We start from the raw sequence: 15772 nt of genomic DNA on the forward strand, positions 1-15772 counted from the left end.
CTCAGCTCTGCTTCCAGCTTTCTGGGATTCAACTGGAGATAAGAGTCTTATCGACATCCCCATTCTGGCTGGCTTTGAACCAAGATCTTTACATCTCAGCCTCCTGAGTAGCCTGGATGATGGTTGAGAGCCAACAGTGCCTGGCCACATGCGTGCACCCATACACATGCATGTACGCACGTAGGCATCCCAGATGTATGTTAGAAAGGGGTTTAACATTCGGGTCTGCCAGCCCAGGCCTTGGAAATGCCCCGATACTCACCATCTGACCATCTTGTCCAGGCTCTCCCTTGGGACCCTGAGGTAACAGAAGAACAGCATTGAGGGACTCAAGGATGTCACATTAACTGAGCCCCACGTCTCACAGCTGGGGCTCTAAGCACATAATTGCAATTCATCTTCCCTGAACTCTGCCAAGTGGGGGTTGGTGTCTACACCTCACAGATGAGCAGGTTGAGGCTTATGGAGTCTTGTGTCTAACACAACAAGGAAGGGGCAGGCCGACTGTGCAGAGCTACCCTGATAGGGGATTCTGGGGCATTTGGGTGGAGGACTGGGTTCTGTCTTGGAAGGGAAGGACAGGCTGGGGTCCTTGGGGTAGGGTTGGGGGTGTTTGAGTGAGGTGTGTGAGGCCTTCAGTGTTTGGGTTAGGACTACAAGAGGAAGCTGAGTCTAACGAGTCATTATGGGCAGGCAGGGGAAGCGGGGCTGGAGAAGACTGGGGGGGGACAGTTGGGGTGATGACTGGGGCTCACTGTAGCTAAGGTCAGGGGCTATGGGACTATTTGGGACATCAATCTTGGTTTGGAATCAGGGTCAGAGTCTACAGGGAGTCAGGATTAGGATCAGGGTAATAGTGTGAATTGGAGGCATGAATCTGGACTTGGGAATGAGTTTGGGGCCAAGGTCTTGGGGGTGAGGAACGAGGTCACTGTTAGATTTAGGCTTGGTTGGGGCAAGGGACTGGGTTAGGGCTCAGATCTAGAGTCACAGACAGGATTTGAATTGGGATTGGGCTTCAAGTTAAGGTTGGGTTTAGGTTCTGTGTCTGGATTGGGGTGAAGGTTGGGGTTGGGTTTGAACTGGGATTTGAGGTTGGCTCTGGGGTCAGGGTTTGGGGTTGGGTCAGTACAGGGCCAAAGTTGGGATGCCCCAACTCCATGCCTTTTCTTACCGCTGGGCCTTGAGTCCCCCTAGGTCCATCTTTCCCCGTGTCACCAGGAGGGCCACGGGCCCCAGGTGGTCCAGGGGGCCCCGGAGGCCCTGCAGCTCCATCTTGCCCTTGATCTCCCTAAAAGACATGGAGTTTAGCATGACCTTAAGGATGAAGGGAAGGAGGCCCAGTCCGCCCGCCCCTAAAGCTCCTTAGACATGCGGTCCCTAGGCCTTCTGCTTCCTCCGCCCTTGAGACAGGCTGAAAGGGACAGTTTTCAATATGAGTTTCTCCATGGCCCTACAAAGGGATAGGTTGCTATCTATTGACTTAAGAGGCCCAACAGGACCTTTTATACTCCAAGAAAATGAGCTAACTGTTCAGCACCTGAAGCCTATGATATGGTGTTTAGGAGAGGACACATGCTAGAAATAGGTAAAAGTACACGTGCCACCCTGCTTTCTTTCCTGAAGGAAACCGAGTGTCTCCTGAAAGAAATTCCTGGTTCTCTCTCTCTGTGCTGGTCCTGGGACTTGAACTCAGGTCCTGGCTGTTTATCACTTGAGCCACAGCTCCATTTTCAGCTTTTTGGTGGATAAAAGGCTCACAGATTTCTGCTGCGGCTGGCTTCAAACTGCAGTCTCAGCCCCGCTGAGTAGCTAGGGTTACCAACATGAACCACGGGTGCCCGGCTTACAAAACATTTTTGAATGGCAAAATTATACAAATGCACCCATTATGCAAATGCATCCATGTAATAACACTGCATAGAACAAACCACACACTTGAGCACACAAACAAATGAGGGTGTATAAAAATTAGGTCAGTCTGAATAAGGCTAGTGGGTTGTATGTCAATTTCCTGGCTGTGAGATTAAACAACAGTAAAGCAAGATGCCATCCTTGAGAGGAACTGGATGAAGGGTATGTAGGGTGTCTATTTATTGCACATGCGTGTAAGTCTATAATCATATCAAGATAAAAATAATGAACCAATGTATATTATATATATATATATATATATATATATATATTAAAGGAAATGCAAGAAAGGGGAATATTGTCTCATGCAACACCAAGTCCTCAATGATTGGATCCAATGTTAGTACTGGGTCAGACCTCAGGCAACCAGGGCCTTCACCTTATGCCCACTCTGCATGGGGGAAACCTATAATATAACTGACACCATGGTGTGTGTGTGTGTGTGTGTGTGTGTGTGTGTGTGTGTGTGTGTGTGTGTGTGTGTGTGTGTGTGTGTGTGTGTGTGTGTGTACATGCATGCGAATGCCAGTACTGGGGCTTGAACTCAGGGCCTTCCACTCTTGCTTGGATTTTTTTGCTTATGGCTTCTTGAGCCAAACCTCAACTTCTGGCTTTTTCGTGGTTAATAGGAGATAACAATTTCATGGACTTTGATTCTCAGATCTCAGCCTCTTGAATAGCTAGGATTATAGGTGTGAGCCACTGGCATCCAGCTAACTGGCACCTTCTTACTGCCCAACCCTAGCACAGGGCCCAGTGAAGGGCACATCAGGCCATAGTACCAGTAGTTCAGAGATAATTGCTTTTCTTTTTTTTCTCCAATTGTGGGGGGGTTTGAACTCAGGGCCTGGGCACTGGCTTTTTTTGCTCAAAGTTAGTGCTCTACCATTTGAGCTACCGCACTATTTCTGATTTTCTGGTAGTTAATTGGAGATAAGAGGCTTACAGTCTTTCCTGCCCCGGCTGGCTTCAAACCATGATCCTCAGATCTCTGCCTCCTGAGTAGTTAGGATTACACTGGCACTTGGCTGAGATAATTGCTATTAACCTTTGTGATGAGCTAAGGGGCCTTTGTTGTTCCATTTTACAGATGCAGTCTGTGGGGGCCAGGGAAGGTACTCACTCCCTCTGGATTAGAACTAGGAGGGGCAGAGCCTCCTTTCACGGTCAAGATCTCTTTTGGATGACTCTTCATCCATGGGTCACCATGACAGGAAAAGAGTTCAGCTTTCTAGCAAATCACCCTTAAAACATAATGCCCTTGTTTTCCCAGTGAACAACATTTATCAGAAGCCTTGAATGTCTACTACCATCCAGCTTTTCTGATCTGTCTGGTACCATTGAGGTCCTTTTCAAAACGGAACTCCAGACAGAAGGAAAGAAAATTGGCATTATGGTTAGGTCAACTGCCTGTGTAACATTGAACCAGGAAGTGTTCCCTGCTACTTCCTGTGGTTCCTTTTTACAGCATAGAGGCCCCTCCCAGTTTGGCTTGGATTTTACTTATGGAGGCAGAAGGTGGAAAGTAGAGACACTTGGACAGGTCCTGGGTATATGTACAAGTCCTCAGCTTCTTTCTGGCTTAGCCCAACCCCTCCATCCTCAGGGACTGGATGTCTGAGGTTGGACCCTGGAAATTGGGGTGAGTAGGAGAGGGGAACACAGCAAATCAGCAGCCCCCCCCCCACTTAGCCAGTCTACCTTGAGGAGGCGGAGATTGTATGCCCTGTGGTCTCTACTTATAAAACCCGCATTGAGCCGTGGGAAAACCATCTGGTCAGGCCAGTAAACAAGGAGTGTGTTCAGAAAGGTCAGGAGAAGAGGGTTTGAAAAAAAAGTATCACAAGGTTGCTTCTGGAGCCAAAGCCAATTAACCTAGCTCAGAGAAAGGCAGCTGCATGGTGAGTATGCAGACTCCCCTGCTCCAAATGTCTGCTCTGTTGGCCCCTCCCTTGGGCTCCTTTGCTGCTGTCCATCAAGAGTGGAGGCCTCTTTCCCCACCCCTTGACTCCGTCACATACTGGGCCTTCCTGCTTTGCAGAATAGCTTCCATATAGCCATCCAGAAAGCAAACATCTTCTCAGCAGCCACAAAATAACATGAGTATTTTTTCCTTTGACTTCAGAGACATACCAGCTTTCATTGTCCCTGGTCAAAGGACCAGCACAGGACAGCTCTGTCCCTCAGAACTGCTCAGATCACAAACATCCCATGATGTTGCCCCTCTGTCCTCCATTTCCCAGAAACTAGACTCAAGGCCATGAATCTGCAGTGCTTGGTCCCAGCCCAGCCTGACTCCAAAGATGGAGGATCCCACCTCAGCCCTCACCCCAATGCCTCCTCTCCCCAGATTGTGCCCATTGTTTCCCAGTGGTTCATTTATCCTCCATTCCATTCCTGTCTCCAGCACATGTAGATGATTAATGGGGGTTGCAGTGACTTCCCTTAAACCTTCTTAGAAAAACTTGGTGTACAACTCCACTTGGCCTTTCCCTGGGCAGCCAGAACCTGCCTCTCAATCTGTGCAGCAAGGGCTTTTTACCCTGGAACATGCTGCAAGCAGCCAGGGAACTTGCATAGGGCTAAGCAATTTACTGCTGAGACCCTGTGTGTGTATGTGTGTGTGTGTGTGTTCAGTCTCAGTTGAGGAGACCTAGGGTTCAGTACAAAGTATTTCTAAGCTTCTGCCCAGGAGTTAGTGAAGTTGGGATGGGCTGGCAGGGATACCCCATTCACTGTCCTCACCCTGGTGCTGGGTGCTGGCTGAGGACTACAGTGAATCTCTACAGCACCTTTAAACTTTAAAGATCACTTGTCTGGTAAATGCTAGAGCTGAGCTTTAGGGTCAGCTCTGTTGATCACCTGGCCTTCGCTTTTCCTGGTACCTGCTTTCTTTGGGAAGGTCAGTTTTAGTCAGAGACCAGGGTCATCCCCTCTATGTGGAAGATGCACTCTCACTGTAAAGATTCAGCATGGCCGGGCGCTGGTGGCTCACGCCTGTAATCCTAGCTACTCAGGAGGCTGAGATCTGAGGATCGCGGTTCAAAGCCAGCCCGGGCAGGAGAGACCGTGAGACTCCTATCTCCAATAAACCACCAGAAAACCGGAAGTGGCGCTGTAGCTCAAGTGGTAGAGCGCTCGCCTTGAGCTGAAGAGCTGAGGGACAGCGCCCAGGCCCAGAGTTCAAGCCCCACGACCGACAAAAAAAAAAAAAAAGATTCAGCATGGGCCAAACCATGGTGCCTGGGGGCTTTCACACAGTGGCCAGGGGCAGAAATGTGGGACTGCCTAACTCCTCTTTCTGTAGTGAGCTCTCCAGGAGAGCTGGGATCTAGAGAAATCTAGCTACGCTATATGATAATAACAATACACAAACCATGTAGGGCAGGTGAGGGAGGTGGTGCTCCATTCTTACCCGGGGGCCAAAGTCTCCTGGTGCACCCTGAGAACCAAACACAGGGAAATAAATCACTATGGCTTTTTTTTTTTTTTGAGGCTTCCTATTTCATATTCATCATGTACTCTGTACTTCTACGGACTGACTTCATGCTAACAAAAACAGGCAAACTTTCTGTTAATCTCTATTTCCAATGAGGAAACAAGAGTCACAAAGAAGCCTAAGAAATTGCCCAAGGCCACACAGCTGGAGATCATGTATCCACCGCCCCCCCCCCCCCCCCCCCCCCGATCTACAGCTGACTTCTAGCCATTTACAGCTCCAGCCATGATGGCATAGGCCAACCGTCCTCACTTTGTTTTCTCAGACTTTGGACCAGTGAAGGACAACACTGATTAATTGTATATGAATTGATTAATTGTATATTAATTATATATTAAGCCAGCAAGTGTGTTATATAATAATAGAGACCAAGAACACCAGTTCCCTCTGGCTTCAAAGCTTCTACTTGAATTATTTCTGTGGCTCAATGGCATCTGCCAGAACCAGTGAGAAGACAATCAGCCACCTGCCAACTGGTGTCTTCCTTATTGCCAAAGAACTTTCAGATCTCTCCTGCAATCTTCCCCAGTGCTCTTTGAGATTAGTTTGAATTCACAGATGGGGAAAAGAAGGAACGCAGAGCAGGCAGCTGGCCCAAAGCCACACAGTTGGTGATGGGTCTTTCAGTTGGGATGGTGGCCTGGAACTCTTTACCTAATAGGTCACATCCCAGCGAAGTCTCCTACTCAAAGCTCTTGGCATCTCCAAATTTCAGATCAGGGGTAAAAGGGGCCTGACCATTCCAGTCCTTCGAGAAGTCTGCTCTGGACACATCTCTATTTTTTTGGTTGTGGGGCTTGAACTCGGCCTGGGTGCAGTTCCTTAGCTCTTCAGCTCAAGGTGAGTGCTCTACCACTTGAGCCACAGTGCCACTTCTGGCTTTTTCTGAGGAATCGAACCCAGGGCCTCATGCGTGTGAGGCAAGTACTCTACCACTGAGCTACCTTTCCAGCCCCCTGGACACATCTCTCTCTCTCTCTCTCTCTTTTTTTTTTTTTTTGCCAGTTGTGGGGCCTGAACTCTGGGCCTGGGCGCTGTCCCTCAGCTCTTCAGCTCAAGGCTAGCACTCTACCACTTGAGCTATAGCGCCACTTCCAGTTTTTTCTGCTTATGTGGTGCTGAGGAATAGAACCCAGGGCCTCATGCATGCAAGGCAAGCACTCTACCACTGAGCCACCTTCCCAGCCCTCTGGACACATATCTCTTTAGCTCCCTTCCAAGGCATGTGCCCATCAGGGCGGTCTTGGGCACAAGGGGCTAACAGCTAGCCCTCTGCCTCTGTCTTCTCTCTCCCACAGAGAAAGCCATGAACACTATTCAGTTTCCCCAGAACCTTGCTTTCCCTGCTGGGACAGACTGTGTCCTGTTGTTTTGCTCTGCTGCCAGAATTCAGACTCGACCCTCCAAGCATACTCCCTTCCCAAGTGTTAGCCTCACAACCACCTTAGAAAAGAGGCATTATGTGCCCTATATTATAGATGGGGAACTGGAGGGACTAGGAGGGGCCGTGACTTGTTTAAGGTCACACCCTGGAAGGTGCGGGAGGCAGGTCTCTGGAATCCTTCATCAGCCCACGGCATCTGGACAAGTCTCCAGCAATACTCACCTTTTCCCCTTTGGGGCCTGGAAGTCCCTGGAGAGGAAGATGGAGAAACAACAGGTGTGAAGGAGAAGGATTAAGTTGGTACCCCTTCCTGCTGCCCCACGGATTTGGGGGATGAAGGGCCTGTGATGCTGAGCAGAGCAGTGGGCGGCTGAATGGAAAACTACACACAAGTCTGTCAGTCCTTAGTAAGAACTGCGTTTGCCTTGTGGGAGCTCCAGACCTCAGTCCCCAGCATGAGGGAGATGAGGGACTGCGTGTCACCAGCAAGGGTCCACGGGCAGGAAAAGGGGCACACACACTAGCTACTCCTCTCTTGGGGCACAGATCCTTACTGATTAGCATCTGCCTGGGCCTAGATGCTGGTGAAGAGGTCATTATCCTGGGGTGTTTGTCTGGAATCTGTAAGGTGGGTTGTGACAGAGATTTTTCTCTCCAGAAGCATATTATCTTTTGAGATCAGCAGCCTGGCACCCAATCATCCCTGAACTGGTTGGTCATCTATCCATCCATCCATCCATCCATCCATCCATCCATCCATCCATCCTCCCATCCATTCACCCATCCTCCTATACACCTATCCATCCATTTTCCTTTCCATCCATCTATCCATCCATCCATCCATCCTTCCATCTATACATCAATCCTCCTGTTCACCCATTCATCCATCCAGTCATGCATCTATCCTTCTATCCATCCAGCCATCCTCCCATCCACCTTCCTTCCTTCCCCGCTTCTCTCCTCCCTTCCTCCCTTCCTTCCATTTTTGTTTAACTGTGGTAGTGGCTCCTTGTGAACCATGTTGGCTGCAAGGAAACATCTCTTTCAATCCCGACCTTCTATGGAAGGTCAGTTCACAGCATTGTTCATAGTATTCAGAATCCCCAGCGTGGGGAGTTCACCTTGGGGCTGATATCCTTGACCAAATACTGAGCTACTTACTAGCCTCTATACTATCCTAAATGCAACTGGTTTGCTCATTCATTCATTTATTCGTTTAGTCCACCAACGTGGTCAGTCCTCTCCTTTTCTTTTAATAATTTGGTCTATGAATGAAATCATTCATGGTCTCCTTATTATAGTCATATATTCACCTTCTTCTATAAATCCATGCCTATATAATTATTAATTACTTCACTGGACAATCTATTCATGCATTTATCTGTCTGTCTATCAACCCACTGGTCCATCTCTACCTGCTAATCCCTCCACATCCAGTTGTTCATGTAATTGTGCCGTGTTTCCCAGTGCATCTTGTTCATCTGACTCAGGATGTACATGGATGATAAGCTCTTGGACCAGGTGTTGAGACTTCCCAGCCTGATGCTCACCCCATATCAGAGACACGGTGTGCCTGAGGCTAGCTGGGGTCACTTGCAGACTTCTGAAGGCTGCCTGAGGGCTGGCCACAGACCCCCAAGTCCCAAGACAGAAGTGAACCTTCCCATCTGACAGGCAAGAAGGGAAAGAGGCTTATGTCTGCAGTCAGCAGGTGATGGACATACATATATCCAAGTGGCTTCTCTCTCCCCTGAACCAAACTCCCTGGGTTCCCTTTCCCTGGGTGCCCCATGGTCACTCCCACCGCATCCTGGGACCCGCCTGCTCTCACTTACGGGTTTGCCATCCAGACCCAGGGGGCCCTGCAAAACGAGAGAGCAAAGGTCACACACAGGAATGACATTTTCTCCACATCCTATGGCCCCAGTGGCCTATTTAGGGACAAGAGATGAACGCCTGTCCTGAGCCCAGGAGGATGGGGACAACATTTGCATGTTGTCTGCTCCTCACAATCCCTTCCTCTGACCCCCAAGTGTTCTCTAAAGATACCCCTCCCCCAACAGTGCTTGGGTAGGGCTGCTGGTCAAGGTGACAGATGCAGATAGGAGACCGACACCCACCCTGGGCCAGAGTGTCATGCCTGGACATCCCATGGTGGTTTTTTTTCGGGGGGAGGGGCAGAGGGGTTGGGGAAGAAGCCTACTCCCCCAATGAGGTGGAGCCTGAGCTCCTGGGGCCATTAGACAGCTGGAGAAAGAGTCACAGAGAGGAAGGCAGAGCTGAGTTGGAAAGACAAGGCTGCAGGTGCCCCGCCCACTTGTTTGTGCACCCAGACTGTGTGATTTTCCTACGCCAGCTTGAGCTGGAGGAGTCCTGGCAGTTCTCTGAGCATCCGGCATGGCTGTGGATTGTGCATGCAAAAGAATACGGCCAAGAGAAGCCAAACAACACCAGGGTAGGTGCTGAGTGCTGGGGCATCTCAGGGGCCTCCAGGGCTTCTGTGGTGTCTGTAAAGAGCCAGAGACCACAGCACAGTAACACCTACTAGATACCCTTCACCAGTCCACCAGTGAGCGCTCTCCTCTTCCCTCCCCCCCCCCCATGCAGGGCTGCAGGGGATTCTATCCAACGGGGACACAGATTAGAGTTAAGTCTCTGCCAGATCCTGTTCCCCTTCCCATCACGGTCCCCTCAACCCCACAGACCCTACAGCATAGCCTGGAGCACATACTGCCTACCTGCTCAGTTCCCTTTTCCCCCACCCTTGGGGCTTGAACTCTGGGCCTGGGCACTGTGCCTCAGCTATTCAGCTCAAGGCTAGCACTCTACCACTTGAGCTACGGCACCACTTCCATCTTTCCCCCTTTTATACATCTTCAGCATAGTTACTGCCTCTTCCATGACGCCCTCCAGGCTTCCCTACTTCCCAGTTGGTCCACCTAGCCCCATTCCTAGCATGTAGAGTCTGGGAGCTGTCCCTTACCTTTTTTTTTTTCCCCCCTCAAGGTTAGCACTCTACTACTTGAGCCACAGCTCTACTTCTGGCTTTTTGGTGGTTAACTGAAAGTAAAGAGTCACAAGGATTTTCCTGCTCAAGCCGGCTTTGAACCTCATTTCCTCAGTTTTCGGTCTTGAGCCACTGGCACCCAGCAAATCAACTTGTTTTCACCAGTAAGAAAGATAATGTGCTACTACAATCCAGGTTGACTATCCCTTATCCAGAATGCTTGGAACCAGATAGAGTGTTTTGGGTTTCCGGGTTTGGAGTAGCATAAGCATCCTTCATCTAAAAATCCCAACTCCACAAAGCTCAAAAATCTATGCCATGAAACAGTTTCACACTCAAAATCACTAAAAATACTTTACAAAATTACCTTCACGCCAGGGGTGTGTGTGTGTGTGTGTGTGTGTGTATGAAGCAAATGAATTTCATGTTGATTTCATACATACACAAATACCAATGGTGGAATATCTCAGAATCTTAAATGCTTGGACCAGAATCCTTTTTTGGAGTTGGAGTTTTCTGGATTTTGGAATATTTGCATTTGCATACTAAGGTATCTTTGGCAAGGGGCCAGAGTCTAAACACACTGTCAATCTATGTTTCACTTTTTTTTTTTTTTTTTTGTCAGTTGTGGGGCTTGAACTCAGGGTCTGGTGCTGTCCCTGAGCTTTTTTGCTCAAGGCTAGTGTTCTACCACTGAGCCACAGCTTGACTTTTTTGTTTTGATTTTGGGTCTAGTTGTGGGGCCTGAGCTTTGGGCCTAGGCGCTGTCCCTCAGCTCTTCAGCTCAAGGCTAGCGCTCTACCACTTGAGCCACAGCACCACTTCCGGCTTTTTTTTTCTGCTTATGTGGTGCTGAGGAATCAAACCCAGGGCCTCATGCATGCAAGACAAGCGCTCTACCACTGAGCCACCTTCCCAGCCTTGACTTTTGGTTTTTAGGTGGTTAATTGGAGATAAGAGTATCACGGACTTTTCTGCCTGGGCTGGCTTCAAACCTCGATCCTCTGATCTCAGCCTGAGTAGCTAAAATTACAGGTGCCAGCCACCTGCGTCAGCCTGGTCTATATTTCACATGTACATTATCCATATAGCCTGAAAGTAATTTTATACACTATTAATAATTTTGTGCTGTGTAGAATTTTCCTCTTGGGATTGTCATGTGGGTGCTCCAGAAGGTTTGGGTTTTTTGAAGCATCTCATATTTTTAGAGGAGGGATGTCAACCTGTCATACCCAGCAGAAAGAAGAGGTTCATATACAGCCTTTGTTCTGGAGGTTCAAAGCATGGAAAGGCTATATATCCAGATTTGAGGTAAGAGGTTGAGAGACTAGAGAGAGACTAGAATGGTTTGGACTTTTTTTCCCGTATGTGTATGTGTGTGGTGGTACTGGGGCTTGAACTTAGGTTTCATGCTCTTGTTCATCTTTTTCTGATCGGGATCAGTGCTCTACCACTTGAGCCACACTAGTCCAGCTTTTTTTTTTTATCGGTTGTAGGACTTGAACTCAGGACCTGGGCTTTTACCTTCAAGGCTAGCGTGCTACCACTTTAAGCCACAGCGCCACTTCCAGTTATCTGGTGGTTAACTGAAAATAAGAGTTTCATGGACTTTCCTGCCCTGGCTGGCTTTGAACCACGATCCTCAGCTCTCAGCCTCCTGAGAAGCTAGGATTATAGGCACAGCCCACCAATGCCTGGCTAGTTCAGTTTTTTTCCTAGTTAATTGGAGATAGAATCTCAAGGACTTTTCTGCCTAGGCTGGCTATGATTCTCAAATCTCAGCCTCCTGAATAGCGAGGATGACAGGTGTGAATCACCGGTGCCTGGTGACACTCTTTGGGTCTAACAAGGTTGGAGTGTGGGAAGAGGGAAGGACAATGTGGGAGGAGAAAACTTTTTACCTGGGGACAGGTATGGTAGCACAAGCCTATAATCCCAGCACTGAGCAGCTTGAGGCAGGAAGATGGAGAGTTTGAGACCAGCCTGGACTACATAGCAAAATCTTGTCTGAAAACACCCAAAACAGAAACACCTTCCCAAATAAACAACAAATAGGGAAAACAGGTGAGAGGCCTTCCTCTCTTACTTTCACATAGCTCTATCCCTGTTATTTCTCTGGTTCTGATTTCACTGGGTGCGCTGTGGGTAAACTCTGGCCTGGCATGGGGGTTTCTTGGTGGGCTGGTCCAGCCTCTGTCATCTGGTCCATCTGTGTCCTTGAGTATTCTGGTGCTTTCCATCTTTAAGTCTCTGGTTAATGTGTCTCTTTTCCCTTTGCCCCCTTTTCTACCTAGTGAGGGCTGAGATCCTCAGAGGAGCCCCCTGTGCTGGACAGCCTTCCTGGCCCCAGGGTAGCTGATCTCCTCTTCTCTGCTGCCTGGGAGCTAATGATCCTGTCTGCTGGGTCAAGAGCAAGCCGCTGCTTTTCCTGGCTTGATCCCCCCACCCCCACTCCAGACTGCCCCGCATTGCGGTGGCCAATGCTCTAGACAATGTGCATGGCCGCTCTGGGAGAGCTTGTGGCGGCAGGAAACCAGGGTAATTCTGAAAATTGAGGTCTAAGTGCTTCCGGCTGGCTGGGGCTTTGGATCTCAGAATGGTGGACTGTGGGGGGGGGGTGGCACTCAGGATCTTAGGAGAGGAGAATGGGGCCATTCCAAGGTCTTAGAGGTCCAGGTCAGAACACTGCCCCCAGCCACAGCTCTGGTCCCCATCACCCAGGTCACCAGATGCTGCCCTGGCTGTCCGGGTTCCTGGTTGTCATGACCAAGACTTTCTGCCCTTGGCCGGATCATGTGGGAAACTCTCCCCCATCCCCACTCTCAGACCCTGCCAGGCAGTCTAAGGGCTGCGACCTGCCATTGGCCCTCTTGGCCACCATGATTTAACACAGGACCCTTCTGCAAGCACTGAAAGAAAAAAAGAAGTCATAGGCTGCTGACTAGTAGCTCCTCTAGGAAGGGCAGGGAGCTAGACCTTGCCCAGCCTGGGTTCAAATCCCTCCTCTGAGTCAGAGTACAAAGCCGATTGGTGCTCCAAGCATTCTAGGCCCTCCCCTGGATGATCAAAGCCTTGGAAACCACCAGTGGTTTTCATCGCCTTCTGCTCTCCACGAGCCCCCCACAGCTGCTTACAAGCCTTAGCTCTGCCTTAAGTCACTCTTTCCCTGAGATCAGCTGGGCTCCAGGATGTCTCTAGATGTACAAGAAGCAAACAAACTATAGGCTGCACATGAGCAAAAACCCGATAAAGTCCCCAGAGCTGGCCCGGCCCCTGACCCCACCAAGGGACAGGCATGACCTCCAGCCTCACTGGCCTCTTCTGAAAAGTAAAGGCCCTGCTGTCCTTCCTTCCCTCCTTCCTTCCATGCTTCCTTCTTCTTTTCCCTCTCCTTATCCTTCTTTCTCTTTTTCTCCTTCCTTTTTTTTTTTTTTTTTTTTGTCAGTTGTGGGGCCTGAACTCTGGGCCTGGGCGCTGACCCTCAGCTCTTCAGCTCAAAGTGAGTGCTCTACCACTTGAGCCACAGCGCCACTTCCGGTTTTCTGGTGGTTTATTGGAGATCAGAGTCTCACGGACTTTCCTGCCCGGGCTGGCTTTGAACTGCACAGCTCTCAGCCTCCTGAATAGCTAGGATGACAGGCGTGAGCCACCGGCGCCCAGCGTCAGAACCTGGCTTGTGATGGTCTTTTAAATGACAAGTTCAAGTCAAGTCCTAGGTCAGTGTCCCTTGTTTCCTCCTCTTGCAGCCCAAAGCTGGGTATGTGGCCCCGTGGGCAACCAACACAGAACTGGGGTCTACACAGCCTTGACATAGGCAGCAATGGGGGTGACTTTCAGGAGACCCTCTGGGTGGCCAGCACCAGGACACTGTGCTGTGCCAACCTAATCAGGGTTCCACAGAGCTGTCTTTGGAGAAATGTGACCAAGAGTGGCAAAAGGGGGGAGGTTTTTGACGAAGTAAGTTCAGGGTATGGAGTCAGATGATTCCATGCCTGGGACTTCAAGGTATTCATTAAATCAGGCGCCAGTGGCTCATGCCTGTAATCCTGACTACTCAGGAGGCTCAGACCCAAGGACTGTGGTTGAAAGCCTGCTTAGGCAGAAGAGTCCATGAGAGTCTCATCTCCAATGAATCACCAAAAAGCTAGAAGTAGAGTTGTGGGCTCAAGTGGTAGAGTACTAGTCTTAAGTGAAAGAGCTCAGGGACAGCACCCAGGCCCTGCATTCAAGCCTCTGGTACTCTCTGCTAGCTCCATCTAGGCAGGGAAGAAGACAAGTGTGGGGAGGGGGTCAGGCAGGGAGCTGGTCCTTCTGATTGTGGCTCAACCCACTCTGAGATCAGCCAGGGCATCTCTAGAACTGAACAGTCAATGGGCCGTGTTCAGATGCAGACAAGGATAAATGTTCCCACAGGCCAGAGCTGGGTGACTGTGTGGCTTTCTGGTTATAATGAATGCTGACAGCTACCCATCCCATGGGGAGGGGGCGGGGATAGAGTGGGGGAGGAGGGGAGTGTGTGGAGCCCTCAAAATGCACTGGGATGAGAGGACTTACCAGGATTATCAGCCCAGGGCCTGGTAATTATGCCCCAGATGTTGACAATTCATCAAATTACAAGTTTGTTGGGATCTGAGGTCCCAGCCTGGGAAGCAAACATTCTTGTGTGAAGGCCCCATGGTCCTCCTCCCAGCCTCCATCAGGGCTGGCCAGCGGGCCAGGGGGTGGGGGGCTGGCCCCCTCTGGGCAGGTCAGCCCCGTATGGTTCTGATTTCTCAGGCCAGGCTGTTCGTACACACATGGACAGCAGTAAGACAGTCTGGCGCTTAACTATTTCCTAAACTTGAATTCCCTGACCCAGGGCAAGGGAAGAAAAGCCCTCTAGGCCTAGGCTTAGCTATGGCTCGTGCTTTTCCCAGAGAGCCTTACATTGGGTGCTTTGCATGTCTGCATGCATTTACAGCACCCCAACTCATAGTGAGCATCAGAGGCTTGATGGCTGGTGTGCGAAGCCTGTACTTAGGGTCAGGGACTAGGCCTCTCCCTTACTCCTTGGCCTTGTCCATCATTGCTTCCTTCTCTGCTCCTGGTTTACAGAGTGAAGGGCTGGCTTTCATGCTGTCTTTCCTAGAACCAGCTTTGGAACTGTGGTCCTAGAAGATCTCCTAGCCGTTCAATACTTGAAGGCTAAGAAACCAGCTGGCTTCTATTTTGGGGGAAAGGGTATGGTTTGTAAAAAGCAGAATGTGCTGGAAACAATTTCACCTCTCCATATTACACATGAAGTGGTGTTTATGGCCCTAAAGCCTTTGAACCTATCCCAAATACCAGCTTAGATTTCACCTTCAGCCATTACTGATATTTGGCGGGATGAAATGTGATTACTGTGTCAGGTATCAGGAAAAATTGCTCCTGGTTGGGGTGGAGAGGGAAAAGGGCCTGGTCTTCCACTGGGTGTAGGAGGATGGGGGATGGGAACTGGGAGTCTGCCTGTGTCCACCCAAGAGGCTTCTAGAAAGATGTCATCCTAGCAGTGTGAAGCAGTCCAGAAGTGTGGCTCAAAGTCACAGGGCTCACGACAAAGCAAGGGACAGGGTGCAGCAGCCAGCAGAGATGGAGGCTGAGGGATCTCTACTTTATTCATGTGTGTGTGTGTGTGTGTGTGTGTGTGTGTGTGTGTGTGTGTGTGTGTGTGTGTGTGTGTGTGTGTGTGTGTGTGTGTGTGTGTGCGCGCGCGCCAATACTGGGCTTAAACTCAGTACGTGGGTAAATTTGTTTTCTTTAGCTCAAGGCTAGTGTTCTACCACTTCAGCCACATTTCTGCTTCTGGAGTTTTGGTAATTAACCGGAGATTAGAGTTGCACAGACTTTGGGCTAGTTTCAAACTGTGATCCTCAGATCTTAGCCTCCATTATAGCTAGGATGACAGGCAGGAGCTACTGGGACCCAGCTAATTCACGAATTTTGAGTC

At 49.8% G+C, this 15772-nt stretch overlaps 1 protein-coding gene across 1 annotated transcript in view; it reads right to left on the bottom strand.

Annotated features, from left to right (window-relative positions):
* The window catches only part of Col23a1 (collagen type XXIII alpha 1 chain), a 200963-nt gene that overhangs the window by 19481 nt on the left and 165710 nt on the right, over positions 1-15772 (bottom strand). The window contains exons 6-10 of the mRNA XM_069993802.1: positions 8633-8659; positions 7020-7046; positions 5330-5356; positions 1175-1291; positions 263-298 (exon numbers count right to left, since the gene is read on the bottom strand). Coding sequence (XP_069849903.1) covers positions 263-298; positions 1175-1291; positions 5330-5356; positions 7020-7046; positions 8633-8659 — 234 coding nt within the window. The remainder of the gene's footprint in view (positions 1-262; positions 299-1174; positions 1292-5329; positions 5357-7019; positions 7047-8632; positions 8660-15772) is intronic.

This window comes from Dipodomys merriami, unplaced genomic scaffold (genome assembly GCF_024711535.1).
Source record: "Dipodomys merriami isolate MVZ:Mamm:240054 unplaced genomic scaffold, mDipMer1.0.p SCAF_44, whole genome shotgun sequence".
Taxonomy (NCBI): Eukaryota; Metazoa; Chordata; class Mammalia; order Rodentia; family Heteromyidae; genus Dipodomys; species Dipodomys merriami.